The sequence below is a fragment of the Hyperoodon ampullatus genome (assembly GCF_949752795.1).
Source record: "Hyperoodon ampullatus genome assembly, chromosome: 7".
Classification (NCBI taxonomy): domain Eukaryota; kingdom Metazoa; phylum Chordata; class Mammalia; order Artiodactyla; family Ziphiidae; genus Hyperoodon; species Hyperoodon ampullatus.
This window is the reverse complement of record NC_136920.1, coordinates 13,992,300-14,008,618: the sequence shown is the minus strand read 5'-3', so window position 1 is coordinate 14,008,618 and position 16,319 is coordinate 13,992,300. Positions and strand designations below refer to the sequence as shown.

The 16,319-nt window shown below is 40.5% G+C and overlaps 1 protein-coding gene across 1 annotated transcript; it reads left to right on the top strand.

Annotated features, from left to right (window-relative positions):
* Nucleotides 1-7,008: 7,008 nt before the first annotated feature.
* Nucleotides 7,009-15,659, top strand: FAM111B (FAM111 trypsin like peptidase B; the record flags this gene model as incomplete). Its single annotated transcript, XM_079707747.1, has 2 exons — nucleotides 7,009-7,152; nucleotides 13,530-15,659. The coding sequence occupies exons 1-2, from the start codon at nucleotides 7,072-7,074 to the stop codon at nucleotides 15,657-15,659; spliced, it is 2,211 nt and encodes a 736-aa protein (XP_079563873.1). The 5' UTR covers nucleotides 7,009-7,071.
* Between the last annotated feature and the right edge of the window lie 660 nt (nucleotides 15,660-16,319).

The following is a 16,319-nucleotide window of genomic DNA, read 5'->3' as shown; positions in this document are numbered from 1 at the left end:
CGCAGGGGCAGACCTGGAAAGGGGCTGTCGGCGCTGATCTCAGTCCCAGGAGCAGTGAGGGAGGGTCACAGAGGGATAGGTTGGGGCATCGGGGTGCGGGACTGGAGTGGAGCTGCCCCGGGAAGTGCTGAAGTGGGCTAGGGTAGTGGAAGCTGATTAGAACAATAGCGGAGAAGCAATGCCTGGCGGGGGTGGGGGTGGGGGAGTAGGGGGGAGGCGGGGGGAGGGGAGTCACGTGCCAACTGCTTGGTTGGTCATCCAGGCTCTGCTAAGAGCTGTGTGTCTTGAGGCCAATTGCTTGATGTCTCTGTGGAGACAGTTTCCTTTGAAATGGGGATGATTGTAGCTGCCTCCTATGGCTGTTATGAGGATAAAATTAGTTAATATTTGTAAAGTCCTTAGAGTAGTTTTGTTCAATGAAGAAAGATGGTCACCAGCAGCATTGGCATCAGCTCTTGAGAAATGCACCTGGCCACACTCTAGCCTTACGGAATCAGGATCTCACAGGAGCTCAAGAATATGTTTCAACAAGCTCCCCAGAGGATCGTGATGCAGCGTAAATTTTGCAAAGCACTGGTCTGAGTTTCTCAGGCAGATCTGTTGATGCCTCTACTTGTTAAAAGATGCAGGTTATGGAGACTCACCCCAGACCTATTGAACTTACACTGGGATTGAGTCCCAGAATCTGTGGTTTTTAAATGTTACTCAAGTGATGAGTTGGAACAGGAATGGATGGAAAATCACAAATGGGCAATCACTTTAATTTACAAATAGGGAAATAAGAACACCCCCCACCCCCACCAAGAGGCAAGGGAGCTTGCCTAAGTTCTCCCCACAGGGTCCTAAGAAGCTGTGAGGCTCTAAGGTTAAACTCCTCCTGGACACCCCTACACCCACCCCAACTAGACCCGTAGCCTCCGACAAACTATCCTGTTTCATAATCTGTGAAATGGGGACAAAAGTCACACCTAGATCAAGGGGTGACTGCGAAGATCAAATGCGACCCAGATAAGTCCCCACTGGGGATATACATTGGACTGAAGTGTTCGTCCATCTCCAGGCCTCAGAGCCTGAAATTCCTGCAGGTGCCTGGAACCCTGTAGGGTGGTTTTCCTTCTAGGAATTCGCTTGATAAAATAAGACTCCTTGGAAACTCAAGTCACCAGGAGAGGAGCTTCAGGGAGACAGTCAGATGTCTAGGCCTCTTAGTTTGGCCTGTCTGGCCCAGACCAGTCCTGAGCCATCCCCTGAGCCGAAAGACCAGCACAGCCCAGGGTTTTCAAGTCCCAGAGTGCAAGAGAGGATGAGAAACCATCCAGCTCACGGCTGTGTCTTAGCCCCAGGCAACGTCCACCCTCGTATTTCTTTTACTGGAGAGAGAAAAATCCCGGCTTGCTGGCGGCCTCCTTCTTGGAGCCTCTGGTGTCCCGGGAGGGAGGGCTTTACCCTTCCGTGAGTGCACTGTCTTCCTAGGATAGGATGGACCAGGGGTCTCTGTAGACAGTTTAGCTGCTAGGCCTTCAGGGCTGACCCTATGTGGTTTCTAGAAATTTAGAGACCCCATTCCTGTCCTCTTTTAAAAAGGAAGACAGCTTCTAAGCCAAAGTGAGGTGAGCTCACTGTGAACTCATAGGAGAGGAGGAATAGACCATCCCTTCTGTGCTTTTGCATATCTCAGGGCCAGTTCTGGAATAGGGTATCCAGGCCTTCATCCCCAACTCCTCCCCAGAGGCCAACGCTCTAGCCCTCCATGCCGCTTTTGCCTTTGTACATCTGATGACAGTTCCCCATATCCCTCACCTATCAAGTTCAAATCTAAATCCCTCTCTCCCTCTTCCCCCGCCCCCATACTCTCCTCAGGTAGAGGCAATAGTCTCTTCTCTGTTCCCAGAATATGTTGTTTGCAACTAAATACAGAAATCAGCCCTCTCTGTCAGGAGTTTTTGAGTGTTGGTGCGGGGAGAGACATCTGTCAGGATTCATGGAATAGTCACTATTCCAAAGCACTGGCCTTGTCCCCTGACTCTCTCAGGCTTGGCTTTAGTATCTGATGAATTCCCATCTCTCCAGAACATGTGAGCTGTCTTTACCTCATTATGGGTCTGACGACAGTTAAATAACCCAACCACCTGCGACTTGGCCAGACGTATTCTTGTCACATTTATAATGAAATGCAGACTACTTATTACATATGGCCAACAAGGTGCTGAGTCCAAGGGACTGTGCAGTGTGTAGTCTTATCAAAGGCAAACACCTGTTCTCAAGGATGTCAAACTATTTCAACAGCATCATATCAGCATCAGCTGGAAGTGAAGTCTCCTTGGTGGCTCAGCAGATTCCTTGAGCAATCCCTACTCTGTCACTGTTGCCAAGTTGCGGTGGGTTTGCCTTGAAGCTTTCAGAGCACAGCCTCGAAAGGGAAAGCAGTGCTGGGGCTCTGCCATGGACCTATAGGTCCTGATTCAGCCAGCTCTAGGCTGTTAGTTTTCTGGTGAGGGTCAGTTTTACACTTAAGACAGAAATGGAAGACTGCCACCTAAAATGGCATCAGGCCAATTATTCCAAGCATATGGTTCAGTTGCTATTCCAGTGACCAGTAAACAGACAAGGAGTAAAGCATCAGCTATTAGCTAGGCTCAAGGAGCCAGGATGCTCTGGGATTGGCAGGAACCTTGTGCTGGTTGAGATGCCATTACAAATGGGCAAAAGTCCATTGGGAGGTAAAAATATAAATGTCACCTAAGAAACAGAGGATCTGGGGAAACAAGGCAGGCTTTTTCTTTATCTTCTGATGAGCTATCTCCCTTTGAATTCTTTTTTCCTTTTCCTTTTCACTGCATCTCAAATTTAGTTCTCAGTTAATGGCCAACCTCATTACCATCATAAAGTCCAAGCTTCTCTGTGTGTCTCTCTCTGTCTCTCTGTCTCTCTGTCTCTTTCACTTTGGTCTGTTATTCCTTCCCATGTCCACTCCTATGTCCCTTCCTGACCCTCCCTGGGTATTCACTATCACGTATCTCTAAGTCAACATGTCAAAAGTAGAATTCACACACACACACACACACACACACACACACACACACACACACACACCGCTCCTTCCTTGGATTTCCCATACCCATTAAGGAAGACTTTATCCTTGCTCAAGTCGCTCAAGTCAAAAGCCCAGGAATCACCACTGAGCCCTCTTTTTCTCTTGTTTCTTCAACTCCCCATCCGTAAACAAAGCTCGTGGCGTGCCTTTCAAAATAAATGCAGGATCCAACCAGTGTTCACACTTCCACCACTACCATTGGACGCTGTGCCTTCACATCTTTGGAAAGCTGGAGTAGCTCCCCCTAATTGCTTTCTCCCTCTGCAGCTACTCTCATACGCTAGAGGCTTTGGTCCACACAGCTGCCAGGGATTTTTAAAAATCAGGTTATATACTCCCTTGCTTCAAACGCTCTGTTTAGAATAAATCTTGTGCTTATAATAAAATCCAGCCTCCTTACTATGGCCTACAAGGTGCTTAGCGGCAATGGCAAATACATGTGCTCCTTAAGGTACGTTCCTATCCAGGGCAAATTCTCTGTCCCCAGAAATGTCAGGCAACTTCAGTAGCGCCATTCTCTACTGCCTCTTCCTTTTCATAACATTTTAACATCTCCAGAGTCCACAAAGAAAAGAGAATCAGCAAGTCCCCTTGTGCAATAATTTGTTCTCCATCTATGTATGTTACTACCAGTCACCTGTACGCTTTAAGGTAATTTAAGGAATAACAGTGATTTGATAAAACTATCATAGTTTTTCTCTTTCTTTCCTCTAGCTTTTTAATGTTAGTTTTACAATTACACTTCTAAGGTTTACTCTCTCCATACCCCACTGAGCACCTGGAATTTTAGCAGTGATTCTAGCTTCTCTGTATATATTTTACATTAAGTCAAGTTAGGAAAAGCTTTCAATATTATTCCAACACCATCGACTTTTACATAAACATCTGTTCTATTTCAAAAGAGAGTTGTCACCACCATCACATATAAATTATGTTCTCCCCTTCTGTGACCAGCTTTTCAAAAATAGCACCCAATACTAAAGGCATCCCCTCCTATTCAGTTTCTTAAACAGTAAGATGTTTTCACAAGCCTCTTCTTTGGTCGTCAGTTTGGAGATGCCTAACTCTGGAGCCCTCCCTTAGGACTGGAAAATTCTCCATATACTAATACACGGCCTGGGAGCCGGGAGTGCAGGTGCTGGCCTCTTCCTGCTGGTTGGAGGGTCTGTGCAACAGTCTCTAGGCGAAGTTGGCTCCTTTGCTGGGGACACCAAGTCAGCTGCCTGCTTTGGGCAATTCCGTGCGCTGGAAGCTGGTGAAGCTCACCGCGCCCACGTCCGCAGGTTCTGGGCCCGGAGCCTCTCCCGGGAGGTTCAGTCCACCGCCGCCGCCCACCCCGCAGCGGCTGGAGGGGCTGTGACGGCGGCGCTCCCGGCACCGAGGGTCCGAGCTGTCAGCCCTGCGGCTCCGGAACCGGGGCGCGTTGCTCCAGCTCCGCGCAGACGCTGTGTAATCGGAGCCGCTGGTAAAGCGCGAATCTGCCGGCCCCTCCCACCCCGGCGCCGCGCTCGCTCAGCTCCTCTCCTGAAGACTGCAGGCGCGGGTAAGCAGGAAGGAATGGAGGGAAATGGTTGTTTGAAGTTTGTCCCGGAACAAGAAAGCTGACTGTGGCCCGAGTGTGGGGAGTGAGTGGACGGATGGGATTGAGGCGGGGTCATCAGGACAAGCGGGCTGGCTGGGCACGCATCTCCCCGCGCCCCGCCTTTCAACCGGTCAGCCCGCGTGATGGGGTCCACACCCATCTTTTCCCGCCGGTGAGCTACTTGTCCAATGAGGGCAGACAGCCTCCGCAAACTTGCCGCGGTTGGCCAGACGCGACGTCAAATCCCAGGCGGGGACGCGGGGCTTCCACTCTTCCTCTCAAAGAGCTCCAGCAGAGGACCAGCCAGGCGCCATTCTCGAAGCTCTTGCGGATCCCAGTTCGGCAGTCACGGGCACCTTTGGGACAGATTCTCATCTTCTGTGAGCGGCTCCTCCGGTCTCGAAAAGGACCTGGAGTTTTAGGGGTGGTTGTTAAGGGCACTAGTTAGTTCGAGGGATCTCAGCCCAGATCCAAGGAGGTTTCGGGGGAGGGGGGCATAAGCAGCTCCCCACTGTGGTAACCCCCTCCCCGCTTCAGAGGTCAAGAGTTTCACACCTGGAAAGACATTTTGAGATCGTCTATTAGCTGTTCTAACCAACGCGTCGTATGCCTTCGGTGTTGGGGGCCGGGGGCGGTAAAGATAAAAGTGGAAATCCCATAACTGCGCCCCAGACATACTGATCTTTGAGGATGGGACTCTGGTATCATCTTCTCCTCCCCCTCCCTCTCCCCTCCCCCTTCCCCTCCCCTCCCCCTCCTCCTCCTCCTCCTTCTTCTTCTTCTTCTTTTTTTTTTTTTTTTAACAAACTCAGAGGGGAGAATTCTCAGAACCAATACAAGTTTGATCTGAGCCACACTCCTTCATTTACAAACGAGGAAATTGAGATTCCCAAGAGGGATGTCATCTGGGGAGGGTTTGACAATTTGCAGAGGATCTTTCTTGTCCCTGGGTAGTTCTTCCATTGCTGCTCTGATCAATTCTCAGCTGAGTACCTGGAAGTATTCATATATCCTGAGTTCATATATCCTTCATGTATCCGGAGTTCTCTCTCTGTGCAGGTCTCTCCCTTCTGTGTCCTTTGAACTCCTGCCACCTTGGTCTCTCAGCTCTGTCTCCTCAAATCAGGAGTTCCAACTGGCTCTGGCTTGCTGCCTCTCCTTGCATCCTGCCTTGAAATCTCTCAAGGAAGTCAGCTGGAATAATCACAGGATGCACCTCATTTGTCACTGCCCTTAATTGCATGGTGTCCAGTTCCTTGCAAATTACTGTTTCATCTATTTTGCCTATTTTGTCTTGTTTTGCTTTCACACTGAAGGGTAAATCTGGATGCTGTTACTTTATTTGGCCAGAAGTCCAAGGTAATAACGGTTTTAATGTTCTTGTCTACTAGTTCTATCATCTGTGTCACTTCTGGATCTGTTTCTGTTCATCGATGTCTCTCCTCATTGTGGGTCATATTTTCCTCCATTTTATGCCCTAGAATTTTTGACTGGATATCAAGCTTTGTCAATTTCACATTTTTTGGGGTGCTAGAAATGTTTTTATTCCTATCAATATTCTTGAACTTCGTTCTAGTGTACAGTTATGTTACTTGGAAACAGTTTTATCCTTCCAAAGCTTGCTTTTAAATTTTGTCAGGTGGGACCAGAACAGCCTTTAGTCTAGGGCTAATTTTGTCCCACCGTAGAGGCAATACCTTTCTGAATACTCCACCTGATACATTATGAATTATGAAGTTTGACTTTTGGGAACAGAAACTATTCTCTGCCCTGTATGAGAAACAGAAACTATTCTCTGCCCTGTATGAGAAACAGAAACTATTCTCAGCCCTGTATGAGAAACAGAAACTATTCTCGGCCCTGTTTTAGAAACAGAAGCTATTCTCAGCCCTGTATGAGCCTCAGAATTTTTCTGTTTTTTCCCTTTGGGTGGTTCTTCCCCTGACTTCCAACAGTTTCATTACACTCATGCACTGACTAATATTTAGCTGAAATCTCAGGGGTACCCACTACAGATCTCTGACACTCTCTCCATCTGTGTAGTTGTAGCTCTCTAGTACCCTGCCCTAAAAACTCTAGCCACCTGGGCCTCCCAGGGCTCTTAGCTTCTCTTCTCAACTGAGGGAAACTGCCAAGCTCTGCCTGTGTTTCCCTTCCCTGAGATATAGCCTGGAAACGCTCCCCAGGCAGTAAGCTAGATATCCCTAGATCCTACCTTGATTTAGGGATCAGAGGTCACTGTTCTGCCCTGCCTGATAGCCAGTGTTTGAAACTTATTATTTCATCTATCTTGCATTTTATTTGTTTAGTCATTTCAAGCAGGGTGGTAAATCCAGTCCTTGTTTCTCTATCTTGGCCAGTAGTGGAAGTGAGTTATATTCTCTTGGAACTCATCATGAATTTCATGAAGGCTGAAAAGAACCTGTCATTCACTGCTACAGGAAATGACCAGAGTACCAGACCTGAAGTTTCAAAGGTATGTGTACTTTTAAACAACTCTGCTGGGGTGACATTCTAACCATAGCACTATGTTAGGATCCCCGAAGGGGATAAGTACGTAAAGAATGGCAGTTATAATCCCTTCTTTTGTGTTGTTTAAAATATATTTGGGGAGATCATACATATAAGTGTTTGTGTAAAAGCAAAATGATAGTGTATTAATTAACAAAGCAAAGTGTACCTTGTTAGACAACAAGATGACTTAGAAACAGTATAGACACTTAGTATCATTGGAAATATGGATGGGCAAGAATAATAATGTAGTTAATGTGTACTGAGAAATTACTGAGTACATGGAATTAAGCTGTCACTTCCTATGGATTATCTCCTTTAACAGTTAATAAAACTCTATGCAATAGATATTATCATCCCTATTTTACAAATGAAGAAACTGACACTCAATTTTCTTAAAACTGCAAAAGTAATGGAGTTCAGAGTAAGGATCTGAACCCAGGCAATCAGGCTTCGGAGCCCGATTTTTGACCAACACACTGTTTTACTCAAAATATGCAAAATGATAATACTAAATCAAGATATAAAGTGCTTTTAGAGTTCAGAAAGAAGAGTCCTTAATTCAGACTCAAGAAATTTAAGTCATATCATATGGGAAAGATCTTAAAGAATGAACACAATTTCACAATGTGGGTGTATCAAGCATAAGGGAATACTCTTGGTAAAGTCATGTACACATGAAAACGTATTTGAGGAACAGTATAGCTAGACTTGTTGGTATGTAAGGAGAATTCAAGAATGTAGTAGGCAAATAATACTGGGAAGATGGTTTGCTACAAGATCACAGTAGGCTTTATATCAGTAAGAACATTTTATTTTGTCAGGGAAAAAAATCCTCTAATTGTGAAATAACAAAATTGATTCATTGGATTAAAATTAAATAAAATTTAAAATTAATTTTCTTTATGCAGTAGCCACATTTCAAGTGCTCAGTAGCCATATGTAGTTCATGGCTGCCATATTGGACGAAGCAGATATAGAACATTTCCATCATTGCACAAACTTCCACTGGACAGTGCTACTCCAGATTAAGGGACTCTGTGGCCTTGCTACTCAAAGTGTGGTCCATTTACAAGCAGCACTGATATCACCTGATCAGCTTCTTAGGTCTGCGTGATCTGCATTTTAACAACGTACCCAGATGATTCCTATACACATTAAAATTTGAGAAACACTGTTCTAAAATACCCTTCTACTGGAAGATTCTGTATGGTGAAACCTATCATTCTTATCAGCATTATTTGCTAATATTTATTTAGTCTTTTTTTCAAAAAGAGACATTTTTTAGCCCCTTGAGGGAAAAAAATAAATGGATTCATTGGTTCACACATCTGGAAAGTCCGGAGGTCAGCTGAGCTTTAATTCAGTAGTACACAATATTTTCAAGGACTTATTTATGTTTTCAGTCCTTATACTCTGCTTTTCATGTACTCTTCTGGCTGGCTTTCTGCCTAGTGACAATATAGCTGCAATAATTTCAAAGTTCATTCTTTACCATCCAGATAATGAGTCTGTCCTGTTACCCTGGGGCAACTTCTCTTTGCCTAATTGTCTCAAGCTAAGTAGCTCAACCTTCCTGCACAAAACCTTGTGGCTAAAGAGGCACTTAGGGGAATCAAGATCTATTCCTGAGCTGGCATGAATTCATTTCTATACACCTTTATGACTGCTGAAAAAAAATTGGAGAGGTAGAATAGCTTTTTGGAAAATAGCTGCAGTATCTTTTACTTTCTTGAACTCCATGCTTAGGTATTTGGATTTTATGCTGTAAGTAAAGGAGAAGTATTTACCGTTCTTATCCTTGTATGATTTATGAAGAATGATTTAACTTAAACTTGAAGTTGAATATTCATGTTAAAATGTCTAGGGCTGTGCTGTTCAACATGGTAACCACTAGCCACATGTGGCTATTTAACTTCAACTTAACTAAAATTAAATAGTGAAAAAAGTGACTAATTCTGATCCTCATTTGCATTAACCACATTTCAAGTACCCAATAGCCACATGTGGCTGCCATATTGAACAGTGAAGATGATGAACATTTCCATCACTTCAGAAAATTCTAATGGACAGTACTAATCTGGGGCACTCACTTACAGAACAGAGCTACAGTGTAAAATTTCCAAACTGTTTGGGGAATATGGGATGATGAGGGGGGAAATGGATCTAAAAGAGGCAACAAAGAAGGAGAATGTAAATCTAGAAAAAGTGGGAAAAATAGAATGCACACAAAATAAATGATAGAAATGAATACCAAAAAACAAAGTTGGTTATCTTACTGGTTACATGAAAGACTTTAACTTTTATTATTACTTTTTAATGCGTTTATTTTATATACAATAAAATTTAGTATTTTTGGTGTACAGTTCTATGGCTTATGACCAATGCTTACAGTCATGTAACCATGACCAGAATAAAGATACAAAACAGTTCCATTACCTTAAATAGTTCCCTTTTGCTCACCCTTGTCCTCCACCCACCTAAATGCCATCCATATATCTTCTTTGATCAAGTGTCTATTAAAATATTTTGCCCATATTAAGATATTGGTTTGTTTAATTTCTTATTGATGAGTTTTGAGAGTGCTTTATATCTGTTGGAAACAAGTCCTTTGTAAGATTGCTTCATTTGACAAAGATTTGCAGATACTTTATCTCAGTCTGTGGCTTGTCTTTCCATTCTCTTTCTCTCTCTCTCTCTTTTTTCATTTTCTTAATACTGTATTTTGGGAAAAAAAAGTTTTCAATGTTAATGAAGCCCATTTTATCAATTTTTTTTTTTTGTGCTTTTGGGTTTATGTCAAAGAACACTTTTCCAAATCTAAGATCACAAAAAATTTTCTACTGGGTTTTCATCTAGATGTTTTTATAATATTAGGTGTAAGTCTGTGATCCGCTTTGAGTTTGTTATTTTTTATGGTGCAGTGTATCAATTGAGCAATAGTAATACAGTATATTCTATCACAATACGTGTGGATAGAACAATAATAATAATCAACACACATTAGTTAGCATTTGTTTTTTTAAATGTTTATTTATTTATTTATTTTCTTATTAGTCATCCATTTCATACACATCAGTGTATACATGTCAATAGTTAACGTTTGTTAATTAATTAATTAATTTGTTTTGCATATGGCATCTAACTGTTCCAGCACAATTTCTTGAAAATGTTACCCTTTCTCTACTGAATTGCCTTTATACCTTTGTTAAAAATTAATTGAATATATATGTCTGGGTCTATTTCTGACTCACTGTTCTAGTCCATTGATCTATTTGTGTGTTCTTTTACTAATACCACACTATCTTGATTACTGCAGCATAATAATTCATAAGATCAGTTAGTGGAAGTCTTCCAACTTTGTTCTTCAAAGTTGTTCTGGCTATTCTAGGTCCTTTCCATTTCTATGTAAACTTTAAAGTCAACTTGTCAATTTCCACATAAAGTCAGCTGAGATTTTTACAGGAATTTTATTGGCTCTATAGGTCAGTAGTAGATGATTGACATCTTAACAATATTGAATCTTTCAATCCTGAACACAGTTTATCTCTCTATCTATTTAGGTCTTAATTAATTTCTTCCAATATTTTTTTAGGATAAATGTCTTGAATATCTTTTGTCACATTTTTCCCTATGAATATCATATTTTTTGATGTTATTGTAAATAGAACTTTTTAGAAGTTTATCTTTCTGATTGTTTGTTGCTTGTAGCCTGGAACTTTGCTAAACTCATTTCTTTCTGGTATCTTTTTCATAAATTCTATAGGATTTTCTACATAGATGGTCACATCATCTGTGAATTAAGACAGTCTTACTTATTTCTTTATGATCTGAAAGTCTTTTCTTTCTTTCTCTTGTCTGGCTAGGATTTCCAGCATAATGCTGAATACAAGTGGCAAGAGCAGACATCTTTTCCTTTTTCCCTAACCTTAAGAGGAATACATTCAGTCTTTAATCATTAAGTATGCTGTTACGTGTAAGTTTTTTGTAGATGCCCTTTTTGAGATTGAGGAAGTTCCCTTCTATTCCTAGGTTGCTAATCATTTTTCTCAAAAATAGGTGTCAGTTTGCTAAAATGCTTTTTCTTTGTCTGTTGAGATGATTGTATGCTTTTTCTTTTTTATTCTCCTAATATAGTTAATTACACTGATGCTTTTCTTTTTTAAAAATTTCCCCCAGTTTTATTGAGATATAATTGACATATAGCATTGTATTAATTTAAGGTGTATGACATAGTGATTAGATACATGTATATACTATGAAATGATCACCACATTCATCACCTCACAGAGTTAAATTTTTTTCTTGTGATGAGAACGTTTTAAGATCTACCCTCTTAGTTAGCAACTTTCAGTTATACCATACAGTATTGTTAACTATAGTCACCATGCTGTACATTACATCCCCAGAAGTTATTTGTCTTATGACTAGAAGTTTGTACTTTCGACCAACTTCACCCATTTCCTCCACCCCACCCACAGCCCACCCCTAGCGACCAGAATCTATCTTCAGGGAACAATCTGGGGTAATTATATGCTTTGCTTCATTTTTTTCCTGTTTTTCAAGGATCACTGTCCTTTCTTGCCTAATGTCCAGTGTCTTGAAAACCATTTCATATATTTTGTCCTTTTCTCCAGTTGTTTCAGGCAGGAATGTAAATTAGGTCTGTATTTCTCCATCTTGGCCAGAGTGGAAATTTGAGACGTTGCTTTTTGTATTTTTTCCAGAGGTTGTAGTTGTAATTAGTAAAAATAATAGGCTAAAATGGAATTAATTCATCTTAGCTGCTCTCTTCTGTTATTCTTAAAAATATAAATAATGGCGTACCAACATATTAATTAAGGGCATCTTCAAAAGTTCTACAGGAAACATTGTGTTAAATAATCATTAGAAGCATTTCCTTTCCAATCAGGGAGAATGAGGGAATACTCACTATTAGCTGGTGATTACATAATCATCATTACATCACACTATACTGATGATTCTAGCCAGTACAATAAGATAAGAAAAATAAGTAAAAATACAGTTAAGAATTGAAAAGGAAGGAACAAGTCATATTCATGAAACATCCACAAATGATATGATTGCCTATTTTGAAAACCATGAAGATCCATAGACCAGATATTAGAAATGATTATAATTTAGCAGTTGGCTAGATTTAAGATTGATATTTATGAAAAGATGGATTTATCTTGATCAGAAATAATCTTTCTGATTATTTCTTTTATGCTTTCTGCATAATATCACAAAATTATTTCATGATGCCTAGGAATAAATGTAAGAAATGATTTGTAAGTCCTTTATGTATAGTATTATAAACCTTTGTTGGAAGACATGAAAGGAGACCTAAATCGATGTCAAGATATCAGATATTCATGTGAAGGAAAAATCAATATTATTGGAATGTCAGTCCTTCGCAGATTCATTTATTGATTCAATACAAGCCCAATTAAAATTCCAAAAATTTGATTTTCTGGCATTTAACAAGATGACCAAAATTTATTAGAAGAGCTGAGGGCTAATATCCAAGACATTTCCGAAGATAAAGAGTAAAGTGAGGGAAATTGTTTTATCAGATATGAATGTTTATTATAAGGTTGTAATTAAAACAATATTTAGCACAGATATGGAAAAATATACCACTGGAACGGGGCAGAGACAAACCCATAAAATATATGAAAATATCTTTATATTACTTTGTTGGGGCTTCCATAACAAAATACCACAAACTGGGTGACTCAAACACAGACATATGTTGTCTCACAGTTCTGGAGGTTCAAAGGCCAAGGTCAGGTTGCCTAGGGAAATATTAAGACTTCAGACAAAATGTTTTATGTATAGAAAAGCTTGTCATATTTAGAGTAGTAAAAAATTAGAAACAGTCTAAACATCCAGCAACAGAAGACTAGATCAGAAACTATTGTACAGTGAATTATCATATAGCCCCTCAAATTGTGTTTTCAAAGGTTGTTTAATGACATGCAAAAGCACTGGCAGGGCTGCCCTGGTGGTGCAGTGGTTGAGAGTCTGCCTGCCAATGCAGGGGACACGGGTTCGTGCCCCAGTCCGGGAGGATCCCACATGCCGCGGAGTGGCTGGGCCCGTGAGCCATGGCCGCTGAGCCTGCGTGTCCAGAGCCTGTGCTCCGCAATGGGAGAGGCCACAACAGTGAGAGACCCGCGTACCACAAAAAAAAAAAAAAAAAAAAAAGCACTGGCAGATTGCTTAGTGAAAAATAAACTCATATGCAGCATAGTATAATTTAATTTTATAATTAGAAAAACATGGAACATTATTATTAAAGGTGATTCTTATTAAATTTTTAATCTTTCCTTTTCTAAGGATACTGTCATGCAGCAGGCATGTTCTGGCACACATGTTGATCAATCTCTGCCTGACATACGAGAGTGTAACAGCACCATTAAACTTAAGAGTGAAGTCAGTGAGCATGAAACATCCGCTAAAAGTCAGAACCCACATGTGAGCACCAGTAGAGAATGTTGTTTCACCTTTACTTTGAATGAACACTCCAAGAAGTCAAACCGTAGTGTGTTTACAGCATATGGTGAACTCAATGAGAATATCTACTCAGTTCTAAGTGCTAATGAGCATTTTAGTGAATGGATGGAGAATCATTTTAAAAAGAACATTACTGTTTATGAAGAAAAAACAATAGATGGATATGTAAATTTAGGAATGCCTCTCAGATGCCTACCTAGAGGTTCCCATTTTAAAATAACATCTGGTCAAAGAAAGAGTAACCAGGAAGAAGATGATCTGATATTACGCCAGTGTGAAAATCCAAACATTGAATGCATTCTTTTTCACATTGTTGCTGTTGGGAAGAACATAAAGAAGATTCTCAAGATCAAAGAACTTCATGAAAAAGGAACTGTGCTTTGTATCTATGCCTTGAAGGGTGAGACTATCAAAGAAGCCCTATGCAAAGATGGCCGATTTCGGTCTGATCTAGACACATTTGAATGGAAATTAATGGAAGGTCACAAGAAAATTCATGGAAAACAGTCCATGGTGGATGAAGTATCTGGAAAAGTCTTAGAATTGGACATTTCTAAAAGACCAGGAGGTACCCATAAAAAAATTAAACAGAAAGATGAAGATGCCACTGATGAAATTGGTCCCTGGGATTCGATACAGTCTAAGAGCAAAGTCCATGAACCAGAGGAAGATGGAGAGACTGAAGATGGAGAGCACAACAGAGAAAAAATTCTCACACCTCAAAGTCTAGGGCATGATATTGAAGATAAGACACACCAGACAACTTCCCAAACTAAACGTCATTACAATGATAGTTGCTTCAAAAATCGCAAGGGCAAAACCCCAAATATTAGGCAATTGCCCCATCTGGGTATGCAATATGCTATTAATTGGGATCACCAGAGGGAGGCAGCTAATCTCCGGGTAAAGAATTTACAGGTGTTGAGCGAAGTTATGATGCATCAATATCCACATTTTAATGAAGAGGCACTTCGGATACGAAAGTATTTTGGGGAAGAACAGAAGAGAATGCAACTGCGAACATTTGAACAATTCGACCTCTATAAAGAGTGCTTTGGAAAAGTGACTGAAAATTCTACTTCAGTTGCAATCTGTGAACGTCTTGTTCATCTTAGTAAGTCAGTTGGGTTCATGCAATGGGACAATAATGGAAACGCAGGCAGGGCTACTTGCTTTGTCATCAACAATGGTTTTATTTTTACCTGTCGACATGTTTTGCATCTCATGGTGGGAGAAGGTACAGCTCCACAGTTTTGGCCGTATGTAATAAGCCAATGTGCAAAGGTCACTTTCACTTATAAAGAGTTCTGCCCTATTGATGATGATTGGTTTTCCATGGAGCCTAGTTTTATTGTGGTGTCTGATGGAACTCTAGATTATGCCATTTTAAAACTAAGAGAAAATGGAAATGGATTTCCTCCAGGCCTATGTGGACAAGTTTCCCCTCAACCATGTAGTGGTTTGCTTTATTTAATTGGTCACTCAGAAGGCCAGATCAAGAAAATAGATGGTTGTGCTGTGATTTCTTTAGAACAACGGTTAGAGAGGTATCCAGACCGTCATCAAGATGGGGTAGCAGGACCCTGTGCTGCCACTGATAATGCTCTCCCTATGTTTACCCAGAGAAGTTTCCTATCAGAGGTTTGGAGCACTGACATACTTAGTTATGATACTTGTTTTTCTAGTGGGGCCTCTGGCTCCCCAGTGTTTAATTCATCTGGCAATTTGGTTGCTATGCACTCCTTTGGGCATTTTTATAAATGTGCAGGTGAGGCTTACCCCATTATTGAATTTGGCTATTCTATGAATTCAATTCTTTATGATGTTAAACAGAAAAATGAGAGCTTATACAAATTATTAATGGAAGAGAAAAATGAGAACCACCATGAAGATAAAGATAACAAACAAGAGTTGTTACTTCAATATCATCAGATTGAACCCATGGAATTGTAGGAAAAGAATGCTACTTTCAAAAAAAGTATGCCAATAATTTAAAGTATTTGGGGCTGTTTCTTTAAAGTATAATGAATATTATTTCTCAGTTAGAAAACTTACAGAGAATCATGTGGATGTACAAAACACATATTAGAGCTCAAATGAATATTGATTTTTTTTTCTCATTGGCTTTTTCTTTTAAACAACCTCAAGCCTCACTTAAAATATTTAGGTTGGGGGGTAACTACTGGCGTATGATAGGCTATAAGGATGTATTGTACAACATGGGGAATATAGCCAATATTTTGTAATAACTGTAAATGGAGTAACCTTTAAAAATTGTATAACAATTTTTAAAAATATAAAACATTTTTAAAAAACTTAGGTCACTTACTCAAATAGTTTGGTGTTTGCCATTCTAAATGCCTAGGATGGTATATCCATTCCATCTTTATAACTGGTGAAGTGATTATTATTCTCTGTGTAACAAGATAATAGGGAAATATACCTTTAGAGTTAAGGAAAAAAGATGTATTGTTCCTCTAAAACCCAAAATTCTTTGATCTTAATTTTTTCCCTTCTATGCCACTGTGACATCAACCTCTATTGTAATTGCCAGTAGAAAATCCTAGCTTTTCAGTTCCTTTCTCTAGTTCTGCCCTTCTCTGGCAGATATAA